Raw genomic sequence first — 14,559 nt, forward strand, 5'->3', positions numbered from 1 at the left:
ATAGTCGACTTCGTAGAATAACGGGATTTGATATCAAAACTAGTCTGTTCACCCACGACTTGTGATATGATATAGTTTTGACACATCTGTTATTTATTCACGGGGTTAAATTAATCTATCAATCTCAATTAAGTAAGATAAACAACATTATTTAAATCTGACGTTGACACGAAAATAGGCAACTATGTACAGAGGAACATGATCGCAGCACAACAATTCAATGGCGTAGTAGCAAAATAAAAATTAGTGCGATGAATGAGACTGAATCCATTCTATGAAAAATCGTCATCATGCATCGACACAATGCATGCCCAACGTAGGGCTATGAATCATGTGACGGCTAAAATTTCTACTAACAAAGGGATTACTCGTGAACACGGAATTAATTTAGTGAATTTCGTACAATCAAGCAGTTGCCCGGTTGCTGAATGCAAGGCTACGGAGCGTGTGCAGAGGAGTGGAAACATGATATGCACCAAGAATACAGAACTGTCAATACAACAAATTGCTCCATGAATGAAAGATGAGGTATGTCAAGGGCCAGGCAGCCAGCATGTCTTTGTCGTGCAAAAGTTGATTTTGTACTGCAAGGTCCACGTCTCCGTCAAAAGTATGCACGTAAGGAGTACATTTGATATTACGCAAAAGAACCAAACGAACCAAGTGATGAATGTACTCTGCCCACATTCATCACTTCTCCTGCGAAACTCTTCTTGCATAACAACGACGACTTTCTTTTGTTGCTTGTAAAGAAATTGTGCAGGATGAACCCCACAGAGTGAGATCAGAGGCAAATGTGTTGATTGATAAGGCAATTTTGCTTTATTCAACGAAAGTGCTTCGCCGTAAACTTGTATTTTCCTTGGTCTTTCATCTATGTATATTTTTGCACAAAATCCATGCTGGAAAGGTGAGTCTGTCAGTGATGATGATCTGGTTTCGCATTACGTGTCGGTGACTATGCAAAATTATGTGTTTGACAATTATGAAAAATGCAATGGAACAACCCTCTATTCCAGACTACTAAATAACTACCATTCACCATGGTGTAGTGAATAGACTTTTGGATTGCAAAATAATGTGTGCATTATAATAGAACAACTGCGTGACATCAAGTCATTGATCAACGTTCTTACGGTTTAAGAGAATCGCATGGTAGGGAGCAATCCATTCATTTGTATTTTAACACTTGTACATACGTATGCACAGTTGTTGTTTGTTGGGACTTGTGCCGATGCCCTTTCACAAACCACGAGAGAAAGTAGTTTGTTGACCACGGATGGAAATTTACGAATTGACGATGATGACCCATGAGTAATTGCTCATAGTTATCTTTCTCGGTCTAATCTACAATAGTTGTGCTCACCAAAAGTTATTTGCCCCAAATAAAGTGGTCAAGGCTGTTGGGTTTGGTGGTAACAATGACAAGCAAATAGGGTCTTGTCATCTTAATTTCTCGTCATCAGCATTTATTGACAAATTTATGAGCTAAGTTTGTGAAAGGGTTGTACGGTCGGTAGGTTACCACCGCACCATCACCGGTCCTCTTATCTAATAGACCGAGAAGGAATAAACTGCTCAAAATCAGCAATATTTTTATGCTGCAGGAAAGTACCCTTCCCATTCCTCCCATTTCGGGACCATGTCTTTGTCCAACTCTTCATTTTTGGTAGCAAAACTTACAGGATCAAAGTAAGCTTCAGCGACTACGTACTGCATTCGGCAAAAAAGAAGACGAACCAACAATTGTGACAGAAGATTTTACGACACTCGTATGTGTCATAAATTGCATCTATTTGTGTTTCTGCCAGTAGAGTTTTCCCGTTTTATTCCACAATTTAGACCTCAAACTGTAAAAATTTCAACTCTTTTCTCTCTTATTTTATTAGTGCTATTACTTGCAGTTACGATTACGATTGTTTAAACATTCTCTACGACAATGGAACTGGGTGAAATGGCTTGGGTGAAATTAACGGTGGTGCTGGTGGTGCTCCATCCAGCAGCATCTGCAACTTTCCTGGCTTTACTTACTTTCCCTCGATTTTACAGCTAGATTGCATTCATACTTTTTGCAGCCGCTTTTCACGCATCTTTTGATTACATTTTCCCCACACGCAATTTCCCCAAAGGAGGTCGGTCGTGAGATGCGTTTAACTCTGTTCCGTTTTATTACCCATGCTGGCAGGGAAATGGAATAAAATTTGGCTGCGTTTTGCACAATTTCACTTGAGGACTACTAATGGATTCATAAGAAAGCGAAAAGATTTGCAGAAACCTCAATCTCGTCTGCTCCAAAGGAAACTCTGCTGCTGCTGCTGCTTTCACTAATAACACTAAGATGAAATGAGTAAGCCACTGTTTTAGTTGTTTCAGACTTTCGGGGTCGTATCCAGAACGACTGTACTCGTATATTGTTCCAAAAGTAGAGTAAATGACGCGCATTAGATCCCAATGCGTTTATCCACTCACTGCAGAATCATCTAATTACGAATTAAAAGAAAATCTAATTAGAACCCTAAAAAAATTCAGCTTGTCTCCTACAAGTCTCTCCGGCACGAAGTTATCGGGCAATTATGCTGCATCTGCCCAAAGTAAATAAAAGGACTGACAGACCATCCATGACAGGCAGATTATAGAACCAACCGCCATAATAAGCAGGATTTGGACGACGAAGGTTTGTGTACTCTCAAATTGAGGAAATAAATGTTTGCTTAAGAGAAAGGTAACAGCTGCGTGGCGTTAATTATATAAACTTGTGCAGCGAGAGAGAGAAGGCAAGAGATTCATCGGTGCACCTTCCACTAAAAAGCTGTACATGGCACAGGATGGTGTCATTATTCAACATTTTGACAACTTGGATTGGAAAAACATGAATAAAATTGAGGAAGTATCTGATTCCTTACTTGCATATTCATAGACTTTGCGTTTCAGTTAGATGTTTACTCCAAAAATATAAATCACAGTTGTCCGCTACTTACCTTGTTGAACCACGAGAAAGGTTGAATTGGGGTCGTCCGTCAAGCTACCAGCAGCAGCGCAGCGTATGTAAAAGAGAGTCTCTGGGGTCGGCCTCTTGCAGATTGTTGTCCACAATGACCACCTGCCTGAGAAAATGGATTCAAAAGTGAAATCGGATTTAAGTTAGTGAATAAAAGTATTATGCGAGTGCATTATCTGGCCGCCAGATAATGTAACACAAGGCTTTTTCTTGAAAGGGTTTTGCAACTTGACTCGGAGTTGAATGGAGAAAAGTACTTTAGGGAAGTCCAAAGAACTTTAGAGTTCAAAGGATTTTAATTCGTACTTATGACCAAGTTCCGTTCCCATCTTCAGGGTCCGCAGAGACCAGCTCGAAAAACCAACCGTAAACGTGGGAACGGCCATTACATACAATTGCAAGTGTTGGAGGGCTTGATTATGCTGCCACATTGTTTGTACGTAGAACACTCATGAGTCAAGATCCTGCATGCATGTAACTATTTATAACCTAAATTTAGTATGTACTACAAGAAAGAAGAAATGCAATAAAGGGAACATGTACGTTACGCAAGCATGTCTGTACGTATACACATTTGCCTGCTGGACACTAATTGAAGTCACTCTTGTGCTAAATATTTAACACAGCCCGTAATTAAGAGAGATGAGGGATATTATTGATGTATGTATCTACTCGGTATGACGATGTCAAAAGTAATGTAAAAATACATGTATCAAATATGCCACCAAAAAGCGACAAAAAATAAAGTGAAATTGCTATCCTTTCATCAAACCAGTACGTGACAAGTCTTGTTGAGTTACTGCATACACCTGTGATGTCACTGTCTGACATGAAAAAATGCCTTCACAACTTTTCAGTTTTATATATTTTTTATCATTTTGCTTTGAACAACCTCATGTTGGTTGTTTAGCTGTGGTAGTTATTAAATTTGCAAACTCCAAGTTTATTTGCACAAGGGGTGGATCATTGAGCATCGCTTTCTTTTGTCGCTTGTGACTAATTCCACCACAAGCGTCATGTTTGCATAAACATTGATTATTTTGTTGAATGGCTGTTTAAATTTAGTAAATGTATTCTGGGACAATTACAAATGTTGGAGTGCATTTACCGCAACTACCGAAATGCATACAACAAAGTTTATGTAACATAAAGGGTCTCACATCTGAAAGGAACTTGAGACTGAGAATTAACCAAATTCTCTCCGACGACCACTACGGACAGCCAAACGTGAAAGGTGTTCAATGTGATTACGTTCTGTTGCACAATGTCGCGGTTTGCTTTGCGATTGTCACTCTCTCTCTCTTCATCCATGCAAGGAATATGGAATTGCATTGCATACGCCCTTTATGAAGGACAAATCAAATCCGTGCTCGAAATACCGTAATCTGAGCTGTTTGTCCTTGCATTCATACATGCATATTGTATTCTACACAGATTTTCCTTGTTTAGCATTTTCTCCTAAATTGAGACTTGGACAAAAGAAGTGTAGTTCAAATATGGAAATTCTTCTGCATTTGCTTGGCGCTATAAATGTACTTCTACAATTATAGAGAAATTCCTTGTCCAATTAATTACTTAAGTTAATACAATCACAGCAGCATCAAAAAAATTAAGAGAGGCAATTTTTAGCAAATGGTTGCGTTTAACCTATTTTTCGCTAGAGCACTTTTTCATTTCATTAGGGAAGCAAATATGTACATGTCTAGCCCAGCAGAGAGAAAGGGAAACGTTGAGCTTTGTATATGAGATTTGCTTCTTTCTCTTGTACTTACTTATTATGGTGCAATTTTGGCCTTCCTTATTTTTGAATAACATTAGCTTCTGAGAAATTGCCGATTCTTTTGGTCTTTGTTTTCCCTGAATACAAATTTTGCTGACATTTAATGAAACAACGCACAATGGTTATTTGTGATATCCTTTCTCCGCGATGTGAACGCAATATGCCAGGGACGCAGACTGTGTAACCTTTTACATGGCTACATGGATTGATTTATGTGCAAGACAATGCCGCCTTTGCGTAGTGATACCCACATTTTGTACTGGATAAGACATAGAGTAACTCGTAAATAACAATAGAGGATCTTAGAAAATGGACAAAGTATTTATAAATAAAAAGAAATATCACGCACTATTTCGTAATTAGTAGTTACTAAATAATTTTAAGCTGTTTCTTGTACGGTTTGCAGGATGAGATCGAAGCTTAGCTGGTAGCTTATTTTCTTACTTGTATGGATTTTGTAAAAGTTCTAGTGTTATGGACGCAGTCGAGTTGAAACTAAATTGGCATTTGTTTCCTGATTGTTTGTGATGAACGAGTTTCTTTGCAACTCGACCTTTGTTTGATGTGAGACAGTTTGTTGGCATCATGACTGTAAATCATCGTCAGACGACCAGTCCTTTTTACAAAACTCCCAAAATCCTATATAAATTTTGTCTTATTATTTGGCAAAGTAATTGAATAGGATTCTCAAGCGAAAATATAAAAGTGAAAATGGGAGAAAGTCGGGCAGCTTTTCACTGCCAAATTTATGGAGCAAACGTCTAGATTACGCACTTCCGGGCGGATCAACGACATAAAATAGAAATTGCGTGACCCAATAAAAGTATATATATATCAAAGAACTTACTCTCCAAAGCAAACTGCGACAAGTTTTGCTCCCAACTGTTCTCTGTATTGTCCTCAAATGACAAAATGTAGCCCAGCACACTTTTATGTGTTCAAACAACCAAGTTTGCGACTCTGTTCTTTTCGAGATGAACGGATGTGATGAATGTGTTGGTTGTTTGTTGGTCAGTCAGCGACCCAGAAATCAAGTCGGCAAAGTACGAGTTTTTTGTTAAGATGCTCTTGTGCTAACTTATGACAATGAGATTGTACGGCAACTGACTCCTTACAAATACATTAAAATAAATAAAATGTGTCACATATATGAAATTCTTCTAGCAGATTTAAGCAGAATTGGATTAAATTTATGTTTAAAAAAAATGTGTAGGTATGTAGATAGGTGATCTTGAGAGTGCAGTATTTAATATCGAAATGTAGAAAAACGTTAACCCGTACAGATAAAAGTATTTTTCAAGTTTTATGGGTTTCCTACGTTTATTACTGGAACAGAAATTGAGGAGGTTGACAGTTTTGTGGAAACTTTGGTTTTAGCCGTGTGACAAGAAAAGGAAGAAATATAGGGGTGAAATAGCTAATAAATCCTCATAAGAGTCCACTTGGTCCAAAGACAAAAAATTACTGTGGTTCGAGTTAAGCACGCCCACCACTCCAATTTCGATACAACTCTTGCTCTTCCTTTGCTTCCCTACTTTTGCAACATCTCAGTCTGTCGGATGTGTTTGGAAAAAATCTATCGTCTCCGTGGTTGAAACGGAAGAGGATTGTTTTATGGGACTGAATTGATTTGCGGTAATGACCACTTTCCAGCAGCACACAACTTCCTTCCCCCAGGCTGCTGGGTGGCTTCTACCTAATTCTGTGTTATTGCTCGCTGGACCAACTTGTGGCTCGGGTCGGGTGAAAGTGCTAAAAATAATACCAACAGTGTGCGAGACTTGGGGGAGAGACTTTGTTTTGAGGACTAGAACCGATCTCTTCTGGAGAGAAGACACTGACAAACTGAGCTTTTATCCCCCAGTTTCACAGCTTATGTCTTCGAACGTGACTCTTGTCTTGCCCTTTTCTCGTTTCCAGTGGAGAAGCTAGAAACGGCAGAACCTGGCTCATCCCATGCAAACACACAGCATTGCATATCATTTCTTTCGAGGAGGCATCCTGAGATTCACTACAAATTCAATGCAATTCCTGTGTTGTGCTACTGCCAGATGTGATGTGTTTCTCCTCTTAAATCACTTGAATCCTCCTACCGTAATGGATGAGCAAGTAGGCTAAACAAATACCAAACCCCATTTATAATACTGCTCTTCGTGGTTGACATATTGGAAGAGAGTGTGCTCACAATCATCCCATGATTTCACAGAATTTTAAAATTTGATTAAAATTCAATAAAATTTTCCCACACAATTCGCTAGAAAATGTTTTATAAAGAAGTACATGTTATGGTATGTGTTTGATGTAAAGTTTTACTAGCAACTGCGCGAAAGTAGCTTATACGTATGTCGTATTTTAGCCAACAGCCCATATTTTTCGTAAAAAAGGGACTTGTTTTTCCAATCGTCCTCGAAATAAATGCTGAATGCGCCCGGATCGTTGGCAATCACGGATATTCATTCCTTGTCACCTCCCCAAATGGGGCTCGAGGGAGGAGGTGACACTACTTTCTCCACGGTCTCCCTATGGTGGCTCAAGTGGAAAGCAAAAGAAGCTGTCAGGAAAATGTACAGCACGGTTGTTGAATCCGAATGTTTGACGACTCTGAGTGGATATTTGCGAATGTATGACTGCGATGTTGAGACTCACAGACTGAGAAAGAATGGCTTTTGAGACATTTCTATTACAGATAGCTTCATGTTTGATTCATCCTCCGTGGACAAAGGAATAACACCCGCAATTTCGATCCTCCCATGTACAGATAGATGGATACGGAGAATAATCATGTTTGTTCAAACTCGTGAAGTCTGACGCGAATTCAAACCAGAAGGACAGCAAGGAAGAAAGGAAAGATGAGAGAGAGAGATTTCAAAGATGAAATGAACTCTGTATTTTGGATTTGTTCATGATTTTCATTATTCTTATAAATCTAGATCTTACTGTCGCTAAGAATCACTCGAGTACATTGTTTTCGGAGTTCAAAAGTACGCATTGTGATGTTGACTATATTAGGGAACTGTCACATGCAATAAGTTTTCATTTTCTGCTACTCTTGTGGAAATACATATACAACTCAATGTCCTATACGCCGTAGTTGCACAATGTCCATATATACGTATTTATGTATGTGCGAACCAGAATCAAAGGCATACCTTTGAGTTTAGTTGGTACATACGCATCCATAACATCCAAAGAACACTGGGTTCTTTCCTCCTAAATTTTGTGTATTTGTGTCTCATCCAATTATGAGCCGTTCACTCACGACACAAGTGACAAGACAGACGCCGTTAATGAAAGTAACAAATCTCAGAATGTGTGAGAATGTGTGTCAACTGAGCAACTGGGAATTGAAAATAACACAGTTCAATGTTCTTCTTGGTCTGCTCTCTGAGATTGTGATGGTCCAATTAATGGGTTCTCAACTCGTGTCTGATGTGGAAAGTGCAGATGTCAAATGTCAAGTTTGTGTTGTACGTATCTATGTACTTGTGACGAGTAAAAATTGCTGAAATAAGCATTTACGTATAGGTCAGGCAGTCCTGTTAGAAATTAGTGTTGTATTTTAAGCCATAGTAAAAAATATAGTCATCTAGTCATGAAATCTCCAGGCGGCGTCACCTTACACTGATTTAAGCAGTTTAAATAAATAGGATGTCTGACTGAAAATTTAATTAACAACGTACAAGCTCTCTCTTTGTTTGCTTGCGAACATAATTCAAATGGTTCACAAACAAACGACTTTATGCAACTTTGTTGTGAGACTCTGGGTGTCTGCACTTTATTTGATTCACAGCGGAAAATAGTAGTTCCGGTTGAATGAAAATGGAAAGAGTAAAAATGTCGACACGTGTGCTAGTACACACAAGGCTGGCATGTCCTTTGCCCCAGCGGTATTGTTTGTTGCTTATTTCAGGCATATTTCAAGCAAATAATAAGTTCTCGAAACTTTTTTGTTTGACGAAATTAGCGCAAAAGTGGGCCATCCGTAAGACTTCACAACATGTGCGCATCAGCAACAATAGCGACAACCCGTGCATGGTTATCAACAAAATGTATTTCTGAGATTGTTTGTTGTCTAATTGCAATATGGGATTTGATCAAAAGGAAATGAAATGACGGATAAAACTTGTACATGGAAGATGCCTAAATGAATTTGGAACTTAATTTTACATACAAAAGGCTTGTTCGTCGAATATGAAAAATTATGATTATTTTTCTTGTGTTACATAACTTCATATTCTACATATCACGAAATGACTAGAAAAATGTGTTGTATCCTTAAATTGAATTGTTTCGCTTTGACATGAAGTTAATCATCAATAAAATGTTAATTCAAATTGCAAAATTGTCTCAATGGAAGAAGGATTTTCGTAAAACGTAAATATTACACACATTATTATAGTATATGTAAAATATTTGGAGGAAATGGCTGACCACCAACAACACAGGATTCAGGAAAGCCACAATATTCAACATTCCAATTATAATTCAATTTCCGCTTTCCTTCTTTAGAACTGTCAAATATTCTAACGTGAAATCTTGGCAAGCAAAAGTAATAGGATTTTTATATTTTGGACATGTATTCAGTCTGAGCTGAATCCAGAATCGGAAACTCAGTTCAAGTTTAGTTTCCAATTTATTGACGAGGAAGCAAGCAAAGGCGGCTTTTTACATATTTCACTTATTCGTCAGGTCGTCGAGGAACATTTGAATCAGAATGGTAATTTGTCAGTGGAAAAGCTCAAATTTTGTTATTAAGCATGTAAATGTTTTGCACATAGCGAGAAGTAATTTCTGTGCACATTGGACAATGTGGAGTTCAAACTGGTAACGCTTGTTGGGAGTTGTATTGCTTGGAGCATGGAATTCAACCTGATGGAGAAATGCCTTCCGATAAATCCGTCGGGCTGGCTGATGACAGTTTCAACACTTTTTTCAGTGAGACAAGCGCCGGAAAGCATGTCCCCAGGGCCATATTTATTGATCTCGAAGAATCCGTTGTCGGTAAGTGACATAAGCGAAACCTAAAGTTCAAGGAGTGAAATGTTGGGGGTGGTAAACTGATGCATAAATAGATAAAGGTTTTCTAAAATAATGGACATTTATCATTTCACACTTTAAAAAACGATAAGGTTTGTAGATATGACGCACAGTCAGATTTACGACGGACATGATTATTCTCCAGAGACAATTTTCTAAAATTAAGTATGTTCTATACATAATCGTCGCACTGCTAAAATAACATATTCGGTTGCAGTTAATTGCTCATTTTATTTTACAAATTCTATTATTGACAGAATCAAGTTCAGTATTCAAACGAATGCTATTTAGTAATATCAGACAGCAGACTCTTAACTCAAAGGCGACTCTGCCAATTATTATGTTCTACGTGAAGAATCTCGTGAATTCGTCAATGAATTTTCAACAAGAGGAGTACTGGATTTTGTGCTCTTCTTGCAATTAAATTGTCAATTATCCCAATTTGTTGCTTCAGTTCGATCGTCTAGAAATTCTGCAAACCTTTAATAATCAAAGAAATGTTCCTCACATCAGTAATTTTAAAATGGTCCAATTATCTGCTGCAGAATCCTTTGAACTCTGAATATCTCCTGTTATATTTAGACACTTTGTGCCCAATCAATCCAAGAATCCAAAAGCCATTCGACTAATAAACCTGAATTCTTTCAATTATAGACGATATCAAACAGGGAAAATACAAAAAGCTATTTCACCCAGACCAGATGCTTACAGGTAAAATTAATGTGAACCTATTTCGAGTTTCGTACGTACAATTATAGTACAGCTCAATTCTTGTAGGAAAAGAAGATGCGGCCAACAATTATGCCAGGGGGGCTTATACCACTGGGAAGGAAATTATTGATGTGACAGTTGACAGGTAGAGAAAAGAAGCACTTGTGCTTTCAATGTTTTGACTATCAAGGTTTATGGAATTCTCCAACTTGGATACAATCGATACATATCTTAAACCTGCACTATATACATAAACCAACAATTTAGTCAAGCAACCTACGCATTTTTTTCTCGAAACTTGTGCATTGACGAAGTAATTGAATTTCTTGATACTTTTACTACGAACTGAACTTCTTAGGATTCGCAAATTGTCCGATCAATGCTCCGGCTTACAAGGCTTCCTCATATTCCGATCCTTCGGAGGTGGTACCGGATCCGGTGAGTTGGAATAACTTTTTTTCAGGATCAATGAAATAGCATAGAATTTCTAAACCGAGTTCCTGAAAATTGTACAAATGACATCATCATTATCTGCAAATTCATATTCAATCGTTTGGAAAAGGAGATATCCGAGTTTTAATTCAATGGTGAATGAATACATAATATGTTTTCTCATAGGATTCACCTCATTACTGATGGAACGTTTGGCAGTAGACTATGGAAAAAAGGCCAAGCTCGAATTTTCTGTGTATCCTGCGCCACAGGTTGGCTAAGCTAAGTTACTTGCATTTAGTACAAAAACACCTACACACACAAATAATATATACATGCACAAATATCCTACAAATCTCTTTTCGTACAAAATGTGGAATTGTTGTTTGAGATGGAAGACATTCATGCAAACGTCGTTGGACATGCTTTGATTGGTTTTTGCTAGGTTTCCACTGCAGTTGTCGAACCTTACAACTCCATCCTTACTACTCACACAACTCTGGAACACTCCGACTGCACATTCATGGTCGATAACGAAGCCATTTACGACATTTGCCAGAGGTGATGGATAATGGGATAAAATATTTATTTTATTGGGAAAATCAAAACTGCATGATCCATGTGGGCCGAGGGCAGATGTATGCAGGAAAAATAGTTGTACCTTAAATGTGATGATACATGTAGGAATCTGGGAGTGGAACGGCCAAGTTACAACAACTTGAATCAATTAATTGGACAAATCGTATCGTCAATAACGGCCTCCTTAAGATTCGACGGTGCTCTAAACGTGGATCTAAACGAATTCCAAGTAAGCATCTTTGTCATGATAGTAGCATCCAAATCTGCACTTTAAAACTCTTCAGTTGGCAATATTATCACTCGTCGTAGCAAGAGAAAAATTGGCACAAGTTTAGTTTTGTTGCCAAAAAGTAAACTTATTTCCATCGCCAATATTGGAAGAATTTTCAAACAACAACTCAAACAAGAGTTACATCTAAATTTGGATCAAAATGGATGTCCCACTCATCGTTGCTTGAGAATTTTGAAGAGTCTGAAGTTTAGTTATTTGAAATTGGATTGTTTTGGTCGACTTTCTCAAGTGTGTACTCAGCAAAATTTGTGGAGTTTGTGTATCAGTATTGTTTCATCCTTCAGATTTACGACAATGGTAAATACATATATAGTGAGTTATGTAGATATGAAAGCCTGCGTGAGAGATTATAGTGAAATACTTTGGTGTATTTAGTACTCGGTATACATTCATGAGGATTCCTCTTTGTCTGCAGAAATTGCATAAAATTTGTTTGTTTATGAGCGACACATACAAGATTACGTTGGTGACTTTATGAGATAAACGGGAACATTTCCGACGCTGAATTAACGTCATCATCAGCGTCTGCTCTAATAATAATAGTTTAGTTTATCCTGCAACAGATTGATAGTAATAATAAAGAGGCGAGGAAAGCAAGGATCATGGCAAATATTGGGAAAGCCGTATTGTGACAATCGATCCTTATTGTATTTCTTCCTAGACTAATTTGGTGCCGTTCCCTCGTATTCATTTTCCGCTTGTGACTTACGCCCCAGTCGTATCTGCCGAGAAAGCTTACCACGATGATTTTTCTGTTGGGAGGATCACCAAGGCTTGCTTCGAGCCTCAGAACCAGCTAGTAAAATGCGACCCAAGAACAGGTATATATTCCAATTACTTATTATTCCATCCAACAAAATCTTTTAGTGTTTCCCCACCGTCGTCGTCGTCACCGTCGTCTTGTGAGCATTGGGTGCTAGGATTCGGTCGGACCCCAATAAAGGAAATACATACAACGATATATTCTATTTTCGCAGGAAAGTACATGGCTTGCTGTTTATTGTACAGAGGGGACGTTGTGCCAAAGGAAGTAAATGCAGCAATTGCAGCCATCAAGATGGAAAAAACGATTCAATTTGTAGACTGGTATATATACAACATACATTTGTAGTTTGAATACTTTTATGTACATACGCATGTATATAAAATGTAGGGTCGCATTTAATGGCGACCCTAAGTGACTGAATGGGATACCCTAACAACTAAACCCTACGGTGGACTGAATGGCCTTCCCTAACAGGTCGAAATTAATAGCTAATAACTGAATCTCGACCCTAATATTCTGATAGTTAAAAATCATGTATTTACATCATTTTTAAGGCAATTACATCTCGATTATCATTCATTAAAACCATTTCGTAGAATTAGTTCATAAATTAACACAAAATCAGTCAACAACAAGGGCTGAACTGAATTTCTTTGGGCGCCCTGGTCCTCGTTTTGACCCAAGAGGTACATTTTTGCAAGCATCCGAGGTATTAAAATCTCTGCGAATGTGTTGATACGGCAATTCCAATCGGGTGCATGTTGCAATTTTTGTCCGAAGTACCAATAACGATAACTGGGGAATTTTCCCAAATTAATTTGTACGTTCTTCAGAAGATGACTCCGAACCGGAACTATATGGGCATAGGGTTTCGAATTTACTCATATTTTAGTATTTTCTACTTTGACTTTGCGTATGAACTATAATTTAGTTAGTTAAAATATATTGAGAAATTAGGATAAAGTTTAAGATAAATGAGGATGGTTATTGGCAAGTTAGGGAAGGCCATTCAGTCCACCGTAGGGTTTAGTTTTTAGGGTATCCCATTCAGTCATTTAGGGTCACCATTAAGATTTGCCCTAAAATGTATAGCATGTGCATACAGATGTAAATGTAATACGACTATGCATATATATATTCCAGGTGTCCCACAGGGTAAACCCCCATGATAAATGCTGACCATGTTTACTTTGGGAAATGAGGTCGTACATTGTATTTGTACACATCGTAATAGTAATTGCTCAATTGTAAATCACAGATTCAAAGTAGGCATCAACAACCAACCACCAACGGCTATTCCCGGAAGCCAACAAGCAAAAGTTGGTCGTGCTGGTATCATATACATATATTATATTACAATTAATACTAGCACAACAATTCAGCCTGGACATTAATAATTTAAATGACCATGATTTTTCTTAGTTTGTATGCTATCCAATAACACGGCAATCGCCACGGCGTGGGCAAGATTAAATCACAAGTTCGACTTAATGTTTGCGAAACGGGCCTTTGTCCATTGGTACATAAAACAATGATCACTAACTAAATAACTAACAACATGTGCATAATAAATCGATGCAGTGCATAATATTTACATATGTAAGCACAGAATGACATGCGCTTTTTTGGCAGGTATGTTGGGGAGGGAATGGAGGAGGGCGAGTTCGCGGAGGCCCGAGACGATCTGGCGACCTTAGAAAAGGATTATCAGGAAGTTGGCGCTGATAGTGGGGAGGCAGAAGCTCACGAGGAATACTAATGAGGCCAAAATGTGTCACTCTCAAATTGCAAAATCTTATGCATTCAATTACCTTCACATGCTCAGTCAACCAATTTTACCAGACTTTACTTGATGTTTATTGTTTCACTCGTTTAATTAAAATTGTCTATATTTATGTGGCTTGCAAATAAAAGATTTCGCAAAGCTTGTTTGATATAGTTTTTGCAAATGTGGTCAATTAATT

The 14,559-nt window shown here is 38.0% G+C and overlaps 2 protein-coding genes across 3 annotated transcripts in view; one reads left to right on the forward strand and one right to left on the reverse strand.

Moving 5' to 3' along the window:
- LOC110846833 (somatostatin receptor type 5) overlaps positions 1-6,606 on the reverse strand; it is a 36,359-nt gene extending 29,753 nt beyond the window's left edge. For both annotated transcript variants that reach the window (XM_035849008.1, XM_035849009.1), the window contains exons 1-2: positions 5,626-6,606; positions 2,979-3,104 (exon numbers count right to left, since the gene is read on the reverse strand). The gene's annotated coding sequence lies outside the window, so the exon portion shown is untranslated. The remainder of the gene's footprint in view (positions 1-2,978; positions 3,105-5,625) is intronic.
- A 2,725-nt stretch (positions 6,607-9,331) lies between these two features.
- On the forward strand, positions 9,332-14,533 carry LOC110845843 (tubulin alpha-1 chain). Its single transcript, XM_022092365.2, has 14 exons — positions 9,332-9,495; positions 9,557-9,779; positions 10,470-10,526; positions 10,593-10,671; positions 10,885-10,964; positions 11,145-11,230; positions 11,404-11,519; positions 11,643-11,766; positions 12,491-12,650; positions 12,807-12,915; positions 13,739-13,750; positions 13,854-13,927; positions 14,018-14,114; positions 14,228-14,533. The coding sequence occupies exons 1-14, from the start codon at positions 9,493-9,495 to the stop codon at positions 14,352-14,354; spliced, it is 1,347 nt and encodes a 448-aa protein (XP_021948057.1). The 5' UTR covers positions 9,332-9,492; the 3' UTR covers positions 14,355-14,533.
- The last annotated feature ends 26 nt before the right edge of the window (positions 14,534-14,559 follow it).

Source organism: Folsomia candida, unplaced genomic scaffold (assembly GCF_002217175.1).
Source record: "Folsomia candida strain VU population unplaced genomic scaffold, ASM221717v1 Fcan01_Sc003, whole genome shotgun sequence".
Lineage (NCBI taxonomy): Eukaryota > Metazoa > Arthropoda > Collembola > Entomobryomorpha > Isotomidae > Folsomia > Folsomia candida.

Bases quoted from the DNA above. Each gene is read 5' to 3' on its own strand.
- LOC110845843 (XM_022092365.2), top strand. The intron at 11,520-11,642 runs GTGATGGATAAT...TGATACATGTAG, and splicing joins ATTTACGACATTTGCCAGAG to GAATCTGGGAGTGGAACGGC. The intron at 12,651-12,806 runs GTATATATTCCA...CTATTTTCGCAG, and splicing joins AAAATGCGACCCAAGAACAG to GAAAGTACATGGCTTGCTGT.